Source organism: Arvicanthis niloticus, chromosome 20, assembly GCF_011762505.2.
Source record: "Arvicanthis niloticus isolate mArvNil1 chromosome 20, mArvNil1.pat.X, whole genome shotgun sequence".
Lineage (NCBI taxonomy): Eukaryota > Metazoa > Chordata > Mammalia > Rodentia > Muridae > Arvicanthis > Arvicanthis niloticus.
In genome coordinates, this window is record NC_047677.1 from 36,277,127 (window position 1) to 36,292,992 (window position 15,866).

Genomic DNA, 15,866 nt, shown 5'->3' on the forward strand with positions numbered 1-15,866 from the left:
AATGCATGCCGTCAAGCCTTTGTAAGACAAAGACTGTATAGTAGAAAAGAAGATGGGGTCCGTTTTATCCTCAAAGACAGTTTCTTTACTAGCTTAAGCCATGTGCCTGATTGATTATCCACAGTGGGAAATAAAGGCTCCCTATGCTTTTGATGGCAAGTTGTCACTCTCAGAGGCCGTGTGACTCTGAGATCAGTATGCTCGACTGTGGGTCGAGCATCGATGGCATCGGTCTGATGTCCTTCTGCTCTTGGGCTGGTGGTGTTCTATAACACCGTGCATGTACATAATCATATTCACAAGTGTGTGGTCCATGTGTGTGCTCAAGTGGAGGCCTGAGGTTGGTAACCGTGTCTTCCTGTATAGCTCTCCATTTACTGAGGCGGGGTCTCCTGTTCAACACAGACTTCATTAATTATGGCTGGTGTAGTCGGCTTGTTCTGGAGATCCTTACCTCTGCCTCCCAAGGGCTCTGACTACAGGCAAGCCTACCTGGCTTTGACGTGGGGACTCAATCCAGAGCCATCTCCCCAACATTCTTTGTGATTACTTAACCCACATCCCCGTGGCCTACATTTCTGCCAGAGGTGTCTACAGTGGATGAATTACATATCCACAGAGATGAACACAAAGGAAGTTGTTGCCCCTTTATTGGTGACCCGGGCAAGTTTAAGGAGAACAATATTCGGTTAATTCTGACTGAAAACATTAAAGCACACAAGCTGAATCCATGCCATGACCTCAACCAGGAGGAGAGTCAGGGCAGGGTTCTCCTCCGGCGTAAGAACTCAACGCAACTTCATCACACCCCATTACTTTCCAAGTTAACGAATAAGAAAAGATTTTCCCTTAAACTGACAAGTACAATGTACATGTACATGATTTTGGAATAATTTAATACTTTAACCTCAAGATACAACTATATTCTAAGACCATTATTTTAAAGGAACGGATCCTTACAAGACCAAAATAACCCATATAGCATGAGGTTGGTTTAGCCTTTCTTTTTCTTCTTTCAACAAATGTGCACCAAAATGTTTCAATAGCAAGGCCGATGCCATGAAAACGAAAGCTGCGATTTGCAAGTGCCAACCACATCTAGAACCCGGGGAGGCCAATCAGACGGTGGGTTGGGTGCCATTCTAATTAAATGATCAGGTGACATCACAACACGCTGGGGTGCAGCCTTGCAACTGTCCATTAAGTTTCCTTTTTCTTGATGATCAGAGGTCCCACGTTGTCTCCAGTCTCTTCGTTGTGCTTTATGTGAGCCCCATCACAGAACGGGAACTAGGAAGAGAGAGAGACTGTGAGATGTCTAATCTCCACATCAGTCTGTGCTTGGCAGAGAGGCAGTGACACCTAATTCCCACACATCAGAGCTTGCATTTCTCTTGGCTAGGGCACGTACTTCACTGAGCAGGAGGGAGAAACAGACAGGAGAAAAATATCCACTGCTATTTGAACTTCCTCCTCCTGGTGATGCAGGCTAAGGCTTTGGTCTGACTACTTACTGGCTACAGTTCTAGTGACCTATGCCTACTGCCTAACAACAACAACAACAACAACAACAACAACAACAACAACAACAATGATAACAGAGGTATGCTGAGGGTTGAATCCCAGGTTTTGTGCACACCAGGCAGGTACTCTACCCACAATTATGCCCATGGCTCTATTTGCAAGAGTTCAAGTTGACTGTATTAAAATCATTTGTAGTCAGGTGTGGTGCATGCCTGCAATGCCAACACCTGAGAGGCAGACACAGGAGGATCAAGGTCAAAGGCCACAGCTTTTGGGATGCCCTCATCACAGTTGTTCAGGACCCACATGAAGGTCAAGCTGGACATCTGCTACATATGAGGATGTAAAGTGAGTAAGTAAAAAAAAAAAAAAAAAAAAGTTAAAGGCCAGCCTAGGCCGCATAAAATCCCATTTCAAAAAATAAGAAAAAGAAAAATCAATTTGCTTACCCTCCCCCCCCAGTGTCTTTCCCTTTAATGTGGTTCATGGAGACACTTTTTTTCTGGAAATATGATCTCCAATGTCCATTCACTTTTACAAATTCCACATCATAGGCACAAGTGACATTTTTGTCTTTGGTGGGAGAGAGGGACAAGCTAATTTATAATTTATGCCATTGTTTTTCAAATCAACTTCTGCAGGACACAGGTTTGCTTTTGCTGTGCTAATAAAGCGAATAGGGAGCCCCCTGAGTCATGGCAGAGTTTTTCTTTAATAAATTATTTTTATTTTATGTGTATGCTACTTTGTTTCCATGTATGTCAGTGCACCATGTGTGTGCAGTGTCCATGAAGGCCAGAAGAGGGCGTCAGATTCCTAGAACTGGAGCTACACACAGTTATGAGCTGTACTGGAAACAGCATGGCATTCCTGGTCTTAACTGTGAAGCTGAGGAGTCCTGGGGCAGGCTGTGGACTACTCGCACAGTTTAATGATCGTTTAGAGCACTATCTTGTGCCTATTCTTGAGTCTTCCTGAGCTGCTGACATCTCAGCACTACCAAAGTCTGTACTTACTTTATGGGACACGTCAATGCAAGTTCGTTTCCTCCCTCCCATCTCTGTGAACCATCTCCCTGTCTCCTCTCAGGGAGAGAAGCTCAGACTTGTGATGTTGGTTTTTTCAGCAACACAGGCTTTCCCTAACTTAGAGTTTTAACTATTCTGTTGAAACGGCAGCCAAGGGTCAGCTGCTAATTACTTACTCCAAGGGTGCCTCCATCACCACCCAGTCACCAGGCACCTGGTCTGTTCAGCACCAAAGCCCAGTCCGTCCCTCTCCTTCCCACTCAGATGCTCTTTCTTCACTTCTCCCCCAGGCCTGTCCCATCTCCTGACTCTGCGCTGTCCAAGTGCAGAACATTCTTTGAGATTTCATCTCTGATTCTTATCGGGTCCGCCTGGACTCACCAGTTCTGCTGGCTTCTGCTGCCACTGTGTCCCCACATGAGGGCCACTGCTGCTGCACATCTCCACTCAACCTCACCTCAAACCCACTTGCACCTCAACTCCTCGGCAACACTGTGCACACATCAGCTTTCCAACCAGAGTTGCTTGTTTCTGTTGAAGGCTTGGCTCCCTTTAAACCATACACTCAGATCCTGTAGTTTCCGCCCTAGTCTCCCTGATTAGTCACTGCCAGGGCTGGGGAGGTGTCAGCCTTAAGTAAGTGTGTGCTGTTCTCCCAGAGAACCTGAGTTTGGTTCTCAGTGTCCACGTCAGGCGGCTTGCAACTATCTAACTCTAGCTCCAGGGGCACCGAGACACACACACACACACACACACACACACACACACACACACACACACTCTCTCTCTCTCTCTCTCTCTCTCTCACACACACACATACACACACTCTCACTCTCACTCTCTCTCTCGCGCTCTCTCTCTCTCTCTCTCTCTCTCTCTCTCTCACACACACACACACACACACACACACACTTAGAACTAATAAAAATAAGTCGTTTAAGAAGTTACTGTTTCCACTGGTCCTGTTCATTTCTCCCCATTTCCACAGCCAGCATCCTAGTGTGTCATAATGTCAAACCATAAGGCCAAGTTCTCATACGCAGTCTCCTCATGGACTCATCCCTGGAGGGCCTGAGTTCTCACCCACCCCCTTCCTCAGGACTGCTTACTTGCACAGTTTGAGAAAGCATTCCTAGGACTTGCAAATGCTTTTCCCGTGTCTCCCATTTCCCAGACGCAGTCTAACTCTCAGAAACTTTAGGCCATGGCAGGCATAAGCACTCCCAGTATCAAAGCACCAGAGCTGCACACTGGGCTCCTGGGACACTGATGTTTGCATGTGAGCATGTGAGCATGTGAGCACTTAGGGAATTTACACTTAACATCACTGGCCGCAGAGCTCCTGTGACTGGGGAAGACTGCATTTTTACTTCCTACGCTTTAGTGAGCAGCAAGAGTGGAGCCTACTGTAGGCACACCTTTTACAGCAAGACTAGTCTACAGAACACTGGGAGACTATGTCCTAGTAGCTCCAGGAACCTACGGTTCACATTCCATACCTACCTCAGGCCATCGTGGCACACAGTGACATGTGATAAGCTGTTTTTCTGGACCACACAGCACTAAGCCACTAGACATGCTTCCTGAAATATACTTCCTATGACGGGGATGAAGGAAGGGAGGAGCAGAGCAGAAGAGGGTGCTAGGAGCCGCATGATATTAAAGCTGAAAGGGGACCAGGAAGAGGTGACGGAGGACAGTGGGAACGGTAAATAACAGAATACGTGGACTCATGACACGGCCCAGAAGCCCATTGCTCAGCATGCTAAGTAAAAACTAAATCGTGGACCCTCCCTCCTCACAGGGCTGCAGAGAGGGCTCAGCAGGCAAGGGTGTGTGCACTGCTCCTGTAGAAGACCTAAGCTGGAATTCCAGCCCCCAGCACTCATGTTGGGCACTTTATAAAACTCAAGCTCCAGGGAATATGATGCCTCTGGCCGCTGCAGGTACTTGTGCGCAGGTGAATATAACAACACACACACACTATTAAAAATTTTTAAATTAAAAAAATAATTAAATACTCCCCTAAACACACTTTCTACTAGATCTGAGATATCCCTTCCATGTTTATGACCCAGGATTCAGGACAGCATTTTGCTGTGGTAAGTCTCCATTATACTGCAATTTCAGAAAATGGCATTTAATGAGAATCTATCTTTCTCTTTTTAGACCGAGAGACCAGACTCCTGGTTTCTGGTAAGCTCCCCGCCACCGCCTGTACTCCCAGCTCACATGCCTGGCCCCTTAAGCTTTGGAAATCTGTTTTCCATGAATGTGAACAGCAGCACACTCAGGGTTAGCACTGGGTCTCTCCGGACAGCTGACATTCTGAGGTCACCCAGCGCATCGCCCTGTCAACATAGCTCAGAGAGAGGGCCCCAGGGTCCATGTCTAGAGCCTGCAGGAGTCACAGACCCTTCAATACTGCCGGGAATTTAGTTACAGGAGCTGCAGTTACAAGAATGCCTAGGATACCTAGCAGTAGGAAGTCTGAGCCAGGTGAGGTGCTGCACACCTATAATCCACACTCAGGAGCCGAGCGGGAAGGTTGGCACCAGTGCAAGGCCAGCCTGCTAAAGAATGACCCTCTGCAGGCTCCCAGCTGCACAGAGAGGTCCTGTCTCTCACACACTTGGCTCTGTCTGTTTCTCATTGTGCCCAGGCTGCAGACTTTCCTCCTAAGAGCCCCTTGGGGAAGAAATCCCAAGAGTCAGTGAAAGAACAAGACGGTTCCTCGGTTTAATTCAGTGAGGGCATGATTTGAGTTCACATCATAGCAACTGTACATGATAGAACATACAATCCACAAGAGTATGGAAAGCTGTGTGTGCTGGTGTGAGCTGGCAATCCCAGCAGAGGCAGCAGGATGATGAGTCTGAGGCCAGCCTGAGCTACCTGGTAAGACCTTGTCTCAAACAAACAGAAAGCGGGATGTGAGACCCAGGGAGGAACAGACTCCGTAAGGCGGAAGAGGGTTTTCTACCAGCCTCTCGCAGCCTCACGCTGGCCGGGCTCTTACCTTTTTAGACCTCCAGCATCGGCAGTACACGGCCTTATCCCCCAGATCCTCCATGTCGAAGGCATGCACCACCTTCGGGTTGTCTTTCTGGACCTGAAGATTCACCATAGCTTTGGTGCGATTCTCTTTCGCGTAGAACTTTTTGTAAGCCAGGTAACCCAGAGCGGCTGTGCCAGCAGCAAAGGTAACGGCAGCGATCCACTCAACTGCAACGGGCAAGGGAGGGAGACAGACTGCTCGTGAAACCTGACAAGCACATGATGCTTACAACCACCCGTCTTAGTTATGTGTAAGTTGTGTGCGCTCACACCACACATTCTGTGGTCAGAGGGCAACTTCTGGGAGTCGGCTCTTTCTCACATCACATGGGTCCTGGAAATCTAACTCAGGTTTTCAATCTTGGTGGTAGCACCTTTACCTTCTAAGCCATCTTACCAGTCTGATAAAGATTTTCAGTGTTAATAAACGAACCCAACACAGTGGTATAGCTATTCTTTCCCCGAGGCTTGCTTTCCACAGCTCTTACCAATACAGATGTGTTTTTACTACCAAGTAAAACACATGACAGCTAAGTTCATATAAAAGAGGGAAAACCCAAAGATTATCTTCCCTTCCCCAAGACAGAAAAGGGACAGCGAGGCTTGATAATTTCTGATGAATCTCACATGTTCATCTACCTTTTCAGCAGCACGTGCACCTGCAAGAACCAACTGCTTAAAAAAGAGAAAAACAAAGTCTGAAAAATAAGACTGAGGTTATAGAGAAAACAAAAAGATCAAGAGGTGATGCCATGAGCAAAATGAGTTTAGTTAAAGAGCAAAGCCATTTAGTGGCTTTGAAATGCTTTAATGTACCAAAAACCAATGCAACGCTACATCAACACAAAGAGAACCAGATCTAGACAAGACAAAGAGCGATCTGTAACCTCCCCATCACCGAGCATCCCCAGGATCTGCCTGGCAGGGCTGGCCCTAGGTCTGAAGTCATTCAAAGGCCACCGGGGATTTGCAAATTGTCTTCTCTCTAAAACATAGTGTCATTTGAAACATTCAATAAATTCCATATGTCTAATTTCTTTCTAGAGTTCCTAAAACTTCATTTTAAGCAAAACATTAATATTCGATTGTCTGATGAGAATAAGAAACTGTTGGACTAACAGGCCATGTATCTACTGCTTCTGCATCTAAAGACTCATTAGAAACCCAGGTGCTTAGTGACCACCCTGGCTCCAGGCAGAAGCCAAGGTCTGTGTTATCTGGCTAGCCTCAGCCTTGGAGGAGACTTGTCTGGTCCCTGCATGGAGGGGCTGCAGGAAGATGTCAAACAGGGTCTGGATAAACCCACTGGACTGCTTCCTAGCACCTCCTTGATCACCTCTTCAGTGTCTGAAATAAGTTCCCAGACTACCAAATAAAGCCCTGGGGAAATCGTTACACTCAATCCCAAGGCTACTGGGAACCCTAGGATGCCAGGATGCTTCCATAGGGTCTTTAGTCAAACTCCTCACAAGTGGGATGGATGTAATGGTGCCTACACAAACCAAAACTGAGCTCAGTCCTAATGGCTCCATGCCCACGCTAACCCCTTCTATCTCGGTCCTGCCCACGCTAACCCCTTCCATGTTGGTCCTGCCATTATTTTACGGTTCCCAACCAGTGTTGCTAACAGGCACACTCTAATGGACTCTATTTGCAGCCACAGTGGCGTTTTTCTCCACAAAGAAATTTAGACTATTTCCAATCCCTGGTCATTTCCATTTCTTTGAGCTATGACATCTAAAATAAACATTAACTACTGTTTTCTTGTTCTCAGGTGCCTTACGACCAGGGGTCACTGGACAGCTTCAAACCTTTCACCTCAACAGGGAACATTTCTCTTTTGATAGAACTGGGATCCAACCCAAGGCTTCGAGTATGTTAGACAAAATGGTTTGCCTCTGTACAGTATCCCCAGCCACCCGGATGGTTTGTACCTGTGCGTTCTGTGTAAATTAATCTTGACGTCAGTGTTCACGCTGAGCTGTAATTTACTGTGATCTGACTGACTCCTAGCTTTCCTTTTCCACGAGTAATGCAGGGAGCAGCTCGGTCCAATGGGAAGTCACTGGCGATTAAGGATGGAAGCTTTGAGGCCAACCCTGGACATCGGACCTCAAAGGATGGAAACCTCAGTCTCACAGTGTCTGCTGACACTGCAATGCAAGCTCAAAAGGCAGCTACAGCCCCGCTCCTAAGTTAACATCACACAGTTCCTTGAATGCTGTGGTCTTAGGGTTTTTTTTTTTTTTTTTTTTTTTTCTTCAGGAGCTTACTTTGCAGGTAAATTATTAATTACCCCACCCCTGATGCCCATTTGCTGGAATGGAGCCCAGCCTCCGCCTCCTGATATTTTAACGATCCCTACAAACTTTAAATGCCCCGAGAGAACAAGTGCCTGGAATTAATTTGCTTTAAGGTATTAAATCTATTCTTTTTTCTCATATTACCATATTTAACATATAGGATGGCATTATAAAACAAATCCAAATCAACTTTCACCTTCTCCAGATTTTTTTGACCAGGGAAGAAATGACAGAGGAAGTGACACAGGAAAGCAGCCATTCCACAGGGGACACAGCAGATACACACCCTGGACACATAAGGGACACCACGGGGGTCAACACACAGGTTCTGTGACAAAACATCTGGCAAGGGCACTGGCCACCCTGACAAGTGTCCGAGCACTGCCAGTGGGCTAGAAAAACAGAACTGGATCAGTTCCAAGTGAGTGCTTTAGCCTCACAGAGCTACAGAAGATCTTGGTGTGTGTGTGTGTGTGTGTGTGTGTGTGTTCTATTCTTCCCTCTTCCCAAATTCTAATTTTCTAATCTCATCAGGGACAAACTGCTAGTTTCCAGAAGGAAGAAAAATGTTTCTATTTTATCACTCTATTGCTACTGCCTCAATCAGTTTTTTTCAGGCACAAAATGTCAAACACCCCTGGCTACTCCAGGGCATACACCAAAAAGGGGAAAAGAGAGATAAGAAAACAATTCAAAAGCCAGCTCGTAGGCCAGAACCAGAGAGTTAAACACCCAGTGCTTGGTGGGTCTAGTCTCTTCGAGCTAGGAGCATTCAGTGTGGCAGAGGTCTGTCTCTTGGGATTAGTAACACCCAATATGAGCCTGGAGTCCCGCAGCTACAATCAGAAGCTTCCTGTCGGGTGGGTGCAGCCTCTTCAGGTCCAGAACACTCAAGAGCGGGGTTAGTTAAACTCCCACCTGTCAGAGGCGACACAGGGCTCTTTTGAGGCTTGGTTATTAGCTTCTCTACTGGTACCTTTCAGACTGCTGGTCAGAACGGGCACTCCCCACCTGTGAGCACTTTCCTGCCTCCTCCAAGGCTATCCTCTTTCCTTTGCTATACACAGTTCTCAAGAGCAGGTTTTTTTTTTTTTTTTTTTTTTTTTTTTTTCATGTAGATCCAGCAAACCTGTTTCCTTCTACATAAACACCATTAAAGGAAGATTAGAGCCTGGCTACGGGGCAACCATGCTCCCTGCTTCCTCATGCCGCTGGGCCTGCTTTATAGCCTCTGCTTTCTCTTGGATGTGCTCCTAAGCCTACAGCTCCCTTGATAGCCGACCCCTCAGGTCTACTTTATTGTGAGGGTTACCTTGCTTTGACTTAGAAATCTCACCCTTCACTAGTTTCTGCCCAAGGGACCTTCACCTACCCATTACTACCAACTGCCACAGAACCGGAATGTGCATGGGTCAGGAGAGGGGGAGGGGCACTATGTTTTCTTCCTCAAGGTTTGGCACAAGTGGCAGTCAGTGCTGAGGGAGCAATATGTCGTGATGGGTGACCAACTTGTCTTCATTGTCACCTGTCCTTTTAATGGCCCTGATGCTCCTATACCAAACAGCTTTTTCTAGACCTATGTAAGATTTACTTTCTCAGACTCAGAAATCCAAAAGCATCCGCATGGGGCACCTCAGGGATGCACTGGGTTACTCTTTCCCAGTTCGGGTTACTCTTTCCCAGTTCGGAAACCATCCACCACAGACAACTGCTTATTCCAGCTACAGCTCCAAATCCCAACTCCCCCTCCCCTATTACCTGCTTACTCGTTTCTTGGTGGGACCTGTACATTTTTTCTTCTCAGAAAACAAAATTTCACTAAATAACTTTCCAAAACATTTGAATATACTGTGATACAAAGAACTGGAAAAATATAAAGGAATCTGAAAAAAAAAAAAAAAGATACACACACGAGTATTAACAGGCACTGGTGATGTGTCTACCACGACCAGGGTTTGGGACAGACAAGAGAAAGTACACACAAACACATAAATCTCCTTATAACTTGTGGACAAGGTCAGGTAAGAGAATGCTACAGGAGAAGACAGGGCAAGGTAGCCATTGAGACACAGGCTTAGGGCTGGAGAGATGGCTCAGCAGATACCAGGCGCCTGCTGCCAAGTTCGAGTACCTGAGTTTGATCCCTGACCCACCCAGTGGGAGGAGATAACGCTCATAAGTTGTCCTCTGATCTCCACCTAGGTGCTGTGACCCACATCTCCTAAACTCACACAGTATAAGTAATTTATTAAACCAGAATTTCAATTTAAGAGGCTGGTGGACTAGCTCAGTGAATTAGGGCCCTTGCTGGGAAAGCTGGAAGAGTAGACTGTACAGAGCTGTCCCGGACCTCTGCTCGGGAGCATGTACGCCTCCCTCCAGATCACCGGCATATGCATGCATGAACATACACACACCCAAAAATCTGGAGGGAGGTAGGCAGCGAATACAAATACAGCATTTGATGGGCAACACTAGCCCTGGGGTCTGGATTCCCAGAACCTGCGAAGGCTGGGTAGGCATAGTGGCTGCCTATAACCCCAGCACTTAGGAAGGAGAGACAGGGATGCCCAGAACAAGATGGTTAGCTAGACTAGCCAGAATCAATGAACTCAGGATGAAGTAAGACCCTGCCTTAATAAAGTGCAGAGTTATAAAGGAAGGTGTGTGCACCACACACGTGTGAATGTGGACGTAAACATGCACACACAAAAGAAGTGTGTGTGTGTGTGTGTGTGTGTGTGTGAAAACAGATGGATCCTCTGGGCTTGGGTAGGCTAGGCAGTCTAACCTCATGAGTGAGCCCTGGGCTGGCGGCTCAGAAAAAGGTGAATGGTATCTGAGAATGACATGAGGTTGACCTCTGTTGGTGTGAACATATGCCATGCACGCACACACGCACACATACACAGGGTTGGGGTGGGGGCTTGCCTTGGCTGGCTTCTTGGTTTTACAGGTAAAGGTGAATTATGGTTAACTTTTGGCTGCACAGAGCATAGAGTGGAGCTTGTTTTAAAATGAGTTGCCAGGTGTGACAGCACACATTTTTTTCACCCAGCACTGGGAGGCAGGCGGGCAGATCTCTGTGAGTCTGAGGCCAGCCTACTCTACCCAGAAAGTTCCAGCCCAGCCAGGGATTGTCTCAAAGAAATAAATGAACAAAACCAATTAAAAAACCAAAACCAAAAAAAAAACCAAAGTAACAAGCATTGGCAAGAGCTCCAGGAAGTACAAGACGATACTGTCCAGGGGAGAAGGTTTTAGTCAGACTTGTGGAAATGGAAGGGTAAGAGATGACAGCTGATTCTGGGAGATGCAGAGGTGTTAGGAATGAGTTCGGAAAGGCCATCTATTGGGCAAGAATCACGAGACTGCATACGTGGGCAGTGAAGGCCACTTCCCAGAAACGGCCATGAGCTCACTGGTATGTGCCCATACCAGCCCGTGCTGACTGACCATGGGGAGGGTCTCTTCTGCATTGCCTCTCTCTAACTCCAGTCTTGGTCTGACACTCACTTAATAACCACTTTCCCTCTGTACCCAGGCTCTCCCTCCCCAATATACAGAATTCTGCAAACACAGACGTTCTTTCTCCCTTTAATATATACTGTTTTTCTTGAGACAGTCATGTTACATAACCCAAGCTGGCCTCCAACTCTTTATCCCCCAGCCTCGGCCTTCAGAAAGCTAGGCTAGCAGGTGTTTGCAGCCACACCAGGCTGTGAGTCAATACTTTATTTGACTACTAAATACCAGTAGGAATGCAACTCTGGGGGTCCTGGGTGTGGCACACTGCTTGCTTTGTTGGCACAAAGCACTGAGTTCAAACCCCAGCCCCAGATAAAAATGGGTGTGATATTGCATGCCCATAATCCCAGCACTCAAGAGGCAGGGGCAGGAGGATGTCAGGAGTTCAAGGTGATCATCTGCTATAAAACAAGTGAGAAGTAGCCCAGGCGGCTTTATGAGGCTCTATGTAAGAAAAATAAATAAAACAAACCACAACAGTTTTACAAGACACAAGAGGCAAACATTAAAAGGTATATTGTGGGGGCTGGAGAGATGGCTTAGTACTTAAGAGCATGGGGTGCTTTCCCAGAGAACCAGGGTTCTTCTATCCCCAGCATCCATGGCTAACACCAGTTCCAGGATTACTGACTGACACCCCTGTCTGGCCTTTGTGGGCACTTCATGCATATGACACACCAACATACAAGCAGGCAGAACACCCATACACGCAAAGGTAAGTAAATCTTTAAAAACAAAAGGTGGGGGGGGGGTTATTTGCAAGGTATTCTATAGTCCAACTCTGAGGTGGAAGAGGCTGGTAGAAGAGAGCCTTGAGACTCTCCCTATGGTCTTCATAAAGATCTCTGTTTTTCATATTAAAAAAAAATTACCCAACACAACAAAGGTGAGAACTTCAAGGTGAGGCCAATTGGGGGCTTCACCAAGAAGTTTCATATTCCTTAGATAATAATAGACTAACGGACAGTCACTTTTGAGCTTCCCTGTGCCCATAAATGAAGGCAAACTAAACCCCTATCTGTTGATTGCAGGAAAGACTAGCCCGCAAATTGTGACTAGTTCTTGGGTTTCACCTCCTTCAACTTCAACAGCTCATTATCGAAATCAGGATCTAGTGTCTGCTTACAAAACATGGTCCCAGCTTTCAAACAAAAACAACATTTTGCAATCTTTTGTCCTACCCCACTGTTACCCACGTGCAACAGTGTTCCTACAACTGCACCACAAGTTACGTGAGTATTTTATTTTATGCAATAGTCTTACTGCTAGGGACATTGTTTTGCCAGGTGTGGGTTCAGCACTGCAGAGGTTGCTACAAGAGGATTTCAAGGCTAGCTTGGGCTAGAAAGATCATGTCTCGAAAAGACAAAACAAACAAAATGCATGTATTTAAAGGAGTCCCCAGATGGGAATCCTTTAAAGTTTGCAGAGAATGATCTCTTTTTGTCTTTAGTATTTTAAAACTATTTGCATGGGTTTTAACATAATGGCTGTGGTCAAGCTTCATGACCTGGGTCTGATCCCTGGGACTCACAAGATACAAGAGAAATCAGCTCCTTCAAGTTACCCAGGGAGAGAGAATCAGTTCCTACAAGTTATCCATTCAATTCCACAAGAGCTATGGCACCAGGTACAGACACACTCACACGAATAAATGCTAGAAAAATTAAAAAGTTCCTTTCCCTCCTATGTGCCCAATCAGTACCGTCGACATTAATTAGAACTTTCCAGTATATAGAACCAACCTAACTGCTATAAAAATTAAGGTCCCACTTTCCCAGTCAGTCACCCTGTGGGCAACCAGGGTAGAGGGGCACAGTTCACCCCAAACACCCTTGTCCTTCCTGACACCCTGACATCGGGGACTGGTCACGTTAGGGATGGTTACAGAACCGAGCAGTACAGATGACCCTTATTCGCTGAATGAATCAGTGGGGCTCGCTGTAATTTAATTTTTTTTTTACTCAACTAAAGATTAGAAGTAACCAAACCCTGGGGTGTGGCGTTTTATGTCGGGGCAGTCAACCACATATATCGCACTGGTTGTGGACAATTTTAACAGTTGATCTATCACCAGGGACTTTACACTAGCCAAGTTTCCCAAATTAATTCTAGTCAGATTTCTACAAACTTCTGTTTTTAACGCTAGGGGAAAGGGCATTTTCAGTGGTTTCTCAGACCACTGTCGCCAGCGGCCGGATGCACAGTTCGAAAGAAACTTGGAAGTCGAAGACCTCGGATTGGGTTTCTTTACCTAGAATTACTAAGCCAGCAAAACATCTACGACATGACCAGTCCCCGATGTCAGGGTCTCAGGAAGGGCAGGCGTGTTTTGGGGTGGGCTTTTCCCCGCTAGCCTGGTTGCTCACAGCGTGGCTGGCCGGGGAAGTGGTCCAGGGCCGGGATGCCGGGCCGCACTAGCATCCCGCGAGCGGCCGGCAGGCCTGCGCCTGCCCTTGTGATGGTCAAGGTGAAAGTCTGGATAAGGGTGGTGGGGACCGGCCGTGGGCGGCTCACCTCGCACAGCGGAGTCGGAGCTGAGGCCCATGGCGCGGGCAGCGGGAAGGCCGTGGCAGGACCGCGCGAGGGAGCGCTGGGGACCTCGGAGACCTGGGGAAGACGCGACCTCGGGGCCCACTCACTGCCACTGCGCAGGCGCCGCGGCAAGCTGGGAGCGCGTGTGCCGGCGCGCCGGTAGAGTCGCGCATGCGCAGCGGGCCCAACCCGGCAGACCGGTGAGGATTTGACAACCTCGGGACAGCCCTGGGCGCTAAGGGGGTGACTGCGTCTGCGCCGCCCGGGCGAGCCTATCCAGGCCGGGTTTTATAGGTGGTCCAGTTGAGAGCCTTTCAGGTGACTCAGGACAAGTACCTGCAGGACTCTCGCCCGATGGCCTGTGGATCCTTTAACTTTTGCTAATAAGTAATGCAAGCCATTACTTATTATTGAGTGTGGCCAGCTCAGCTGTGGGTCCTGCAAATCTGGCCAGCCCCACTGTGGGTCCCACAAAGACAGACTTTGCTATAGGATGTCCGTGCAGGCACACTGTATCTGGAGCTGTAGCTAGAGCCTCACGCTAGCCACATCGGGCCTCCATTCCTTCTGCCTCTGACTCTGCCACTCATGCACCCAGAGAGTCCCAGAAAGACGAAAACAAAAACAACTTGCTCCGGCTGGCAAGGCAGCTTAGCGGTTCTCTGCTTGCACAACGGTACAGTGTTTGCCCAACATGCACAACGCTCTGCCTTCAATTCCCGGCATTGCCATGAATAAATAAACATAAGTAGATTGTCCACTTAGAAGAACGATTTAGAAGGCTGCAGAGGCTTAGATGCCTAGGACCAGTCTCTGCATGGAGAGGGGTTCTGAGAGAAGGGGTGTCTGGGAGCAGCGAAAACAAACGACTTGAAGTCAAATCATGGGTCCAAACTGGCGGCCTTGGTTCTGCTAAGATGGCTTTCCAGATTGCCCACCCTCCTCCCTCCCTTCATCCCTCTGTCTTCCTGTCCCTGTCTCACCCCCACCCCCACCACCACTGTGTGTTCTGTTCTGATCTACACAGATTTTCTTGCTATTTTAAAAACTCAGAGATATCTTTCTCTGCTAGTAAAAATTCTAAGAGCTATCAGAAAAGCTGCTATAAAAAAAAAAAATTCTTGGATCTTCCAACCAAGTCAGAAATCCTTTCAAAAGAATATTCGTTATGGTTGTGAGCCACCATATGGTTGATGGAGATTGTACTCAGAACCTCTAGGAAGAGCTCTTAACCACTGAGCCATCTCCCCAGCCTAAGAAAATGTTCTTGAAGAGCTGTTTTCACTCTCCAGAGATCTCCAGACAGCTCAGTTCTTGCTAGAGAAACGTCTAAAGATCTGCTATGGCTTTCTGCTAGCTCATCTCAAGAAGACCAAAAGTCCACATTTAAAAAAAATTTACATCTAAAGTCAGTTATTTATTCCAGGTTCCCTTTTGATTATCCTGTGAATCAGCCTCCCCTGACCCCAGCCCCTTTGATTCTTAGGAAACCGCAAGCACACGTTTTCTTTGAACATTGCAAAAGAATTCAGAGATCTGCCTGACTCTGTTACACAGAGATGCTAAGCTAGCTGGGTAGCATCCTGTCCTGAAATTACCATTTCTACCTGGGCCTAGATTTGCTGTGTCCCAGGCTGACCTTGAACTCAGGAATCTGCCTGCCTTTGTATCTTTCTGAGAAGTTGGTTCATTAGTGCAGCTGCCTTTGTTCCTTTAGATTCGTGAAGCCCCTCATAATTCATATTGCATCCTTATATTTTTACATAGTTGAAAATTATATATATTAAAAGATTTATTTATTTAATGCATCTGAGTACACCACCATTGCTTCAGACACACCAGAAGAGGGCACCAGACCCCATTACAGATGGTTGTGAGCCACCATGTGGTT

At 47.1% G+C, this 15,866-nt stretch overlaps 1 protein-coding gene across 1 annotated transcript; it reads right to left on the reverse strand.

The window, feature by feature from the left end:
* Positions 1 to 633: 633 nt before the first annotated feature.
* Cisd1 (CDGSH iron sulfur domain 1) lies at positions 634 to 14,121 on the reverse strand. The gene is made up of 3 exons (XM_034523713.1): positions 13,958 to 14,121; positions 5,572 to 5,777; positions 634 to 1,290 (listed from the first exon to the last, which is right to left on the reverse strand). Exons 1-3 carry the CDS (start codon positions 13,986 to 13,988, stop codon positions 1,201 to 1,203), a joined length of 327 nt encoding a protein of 108 aa, XP_034379604.1. The 5' UTR covers positions 13,989 to 14,121; the 3' UTR covers positions 634 to 1,200.
* Positions 14,122 to 15,866: the final 1,745 nt, after the last annotated feature.

What these genes read in the sequence shown, in the direction of transcription:
- Cisd1 (XM_034523713.1), bottom strand. Translation starts at nt 13,988, where the DNA reads ATGGGCCTCAGCTCCGACTCCGCTGTGCGAG. An exon ending in CTCCGACTCCGCTGTGCGAG is followed by an intron (nt 5,778 to 13,957) that starts GTGAGCCGCCCA and finishes TGCCCGTTGCAG; the next exon opens with TTGAGTGGATCGCTGCCGTT. An exon ending in GATGCTGGAGGTCTAAAAAG is followed by an intron (nt 1,291 to 5,571) that starts GTAAGAGCCCGG and finishes CTCTCTTCCTAG; the next exon opens with TTCCCGTTCTGTGATGGGGC.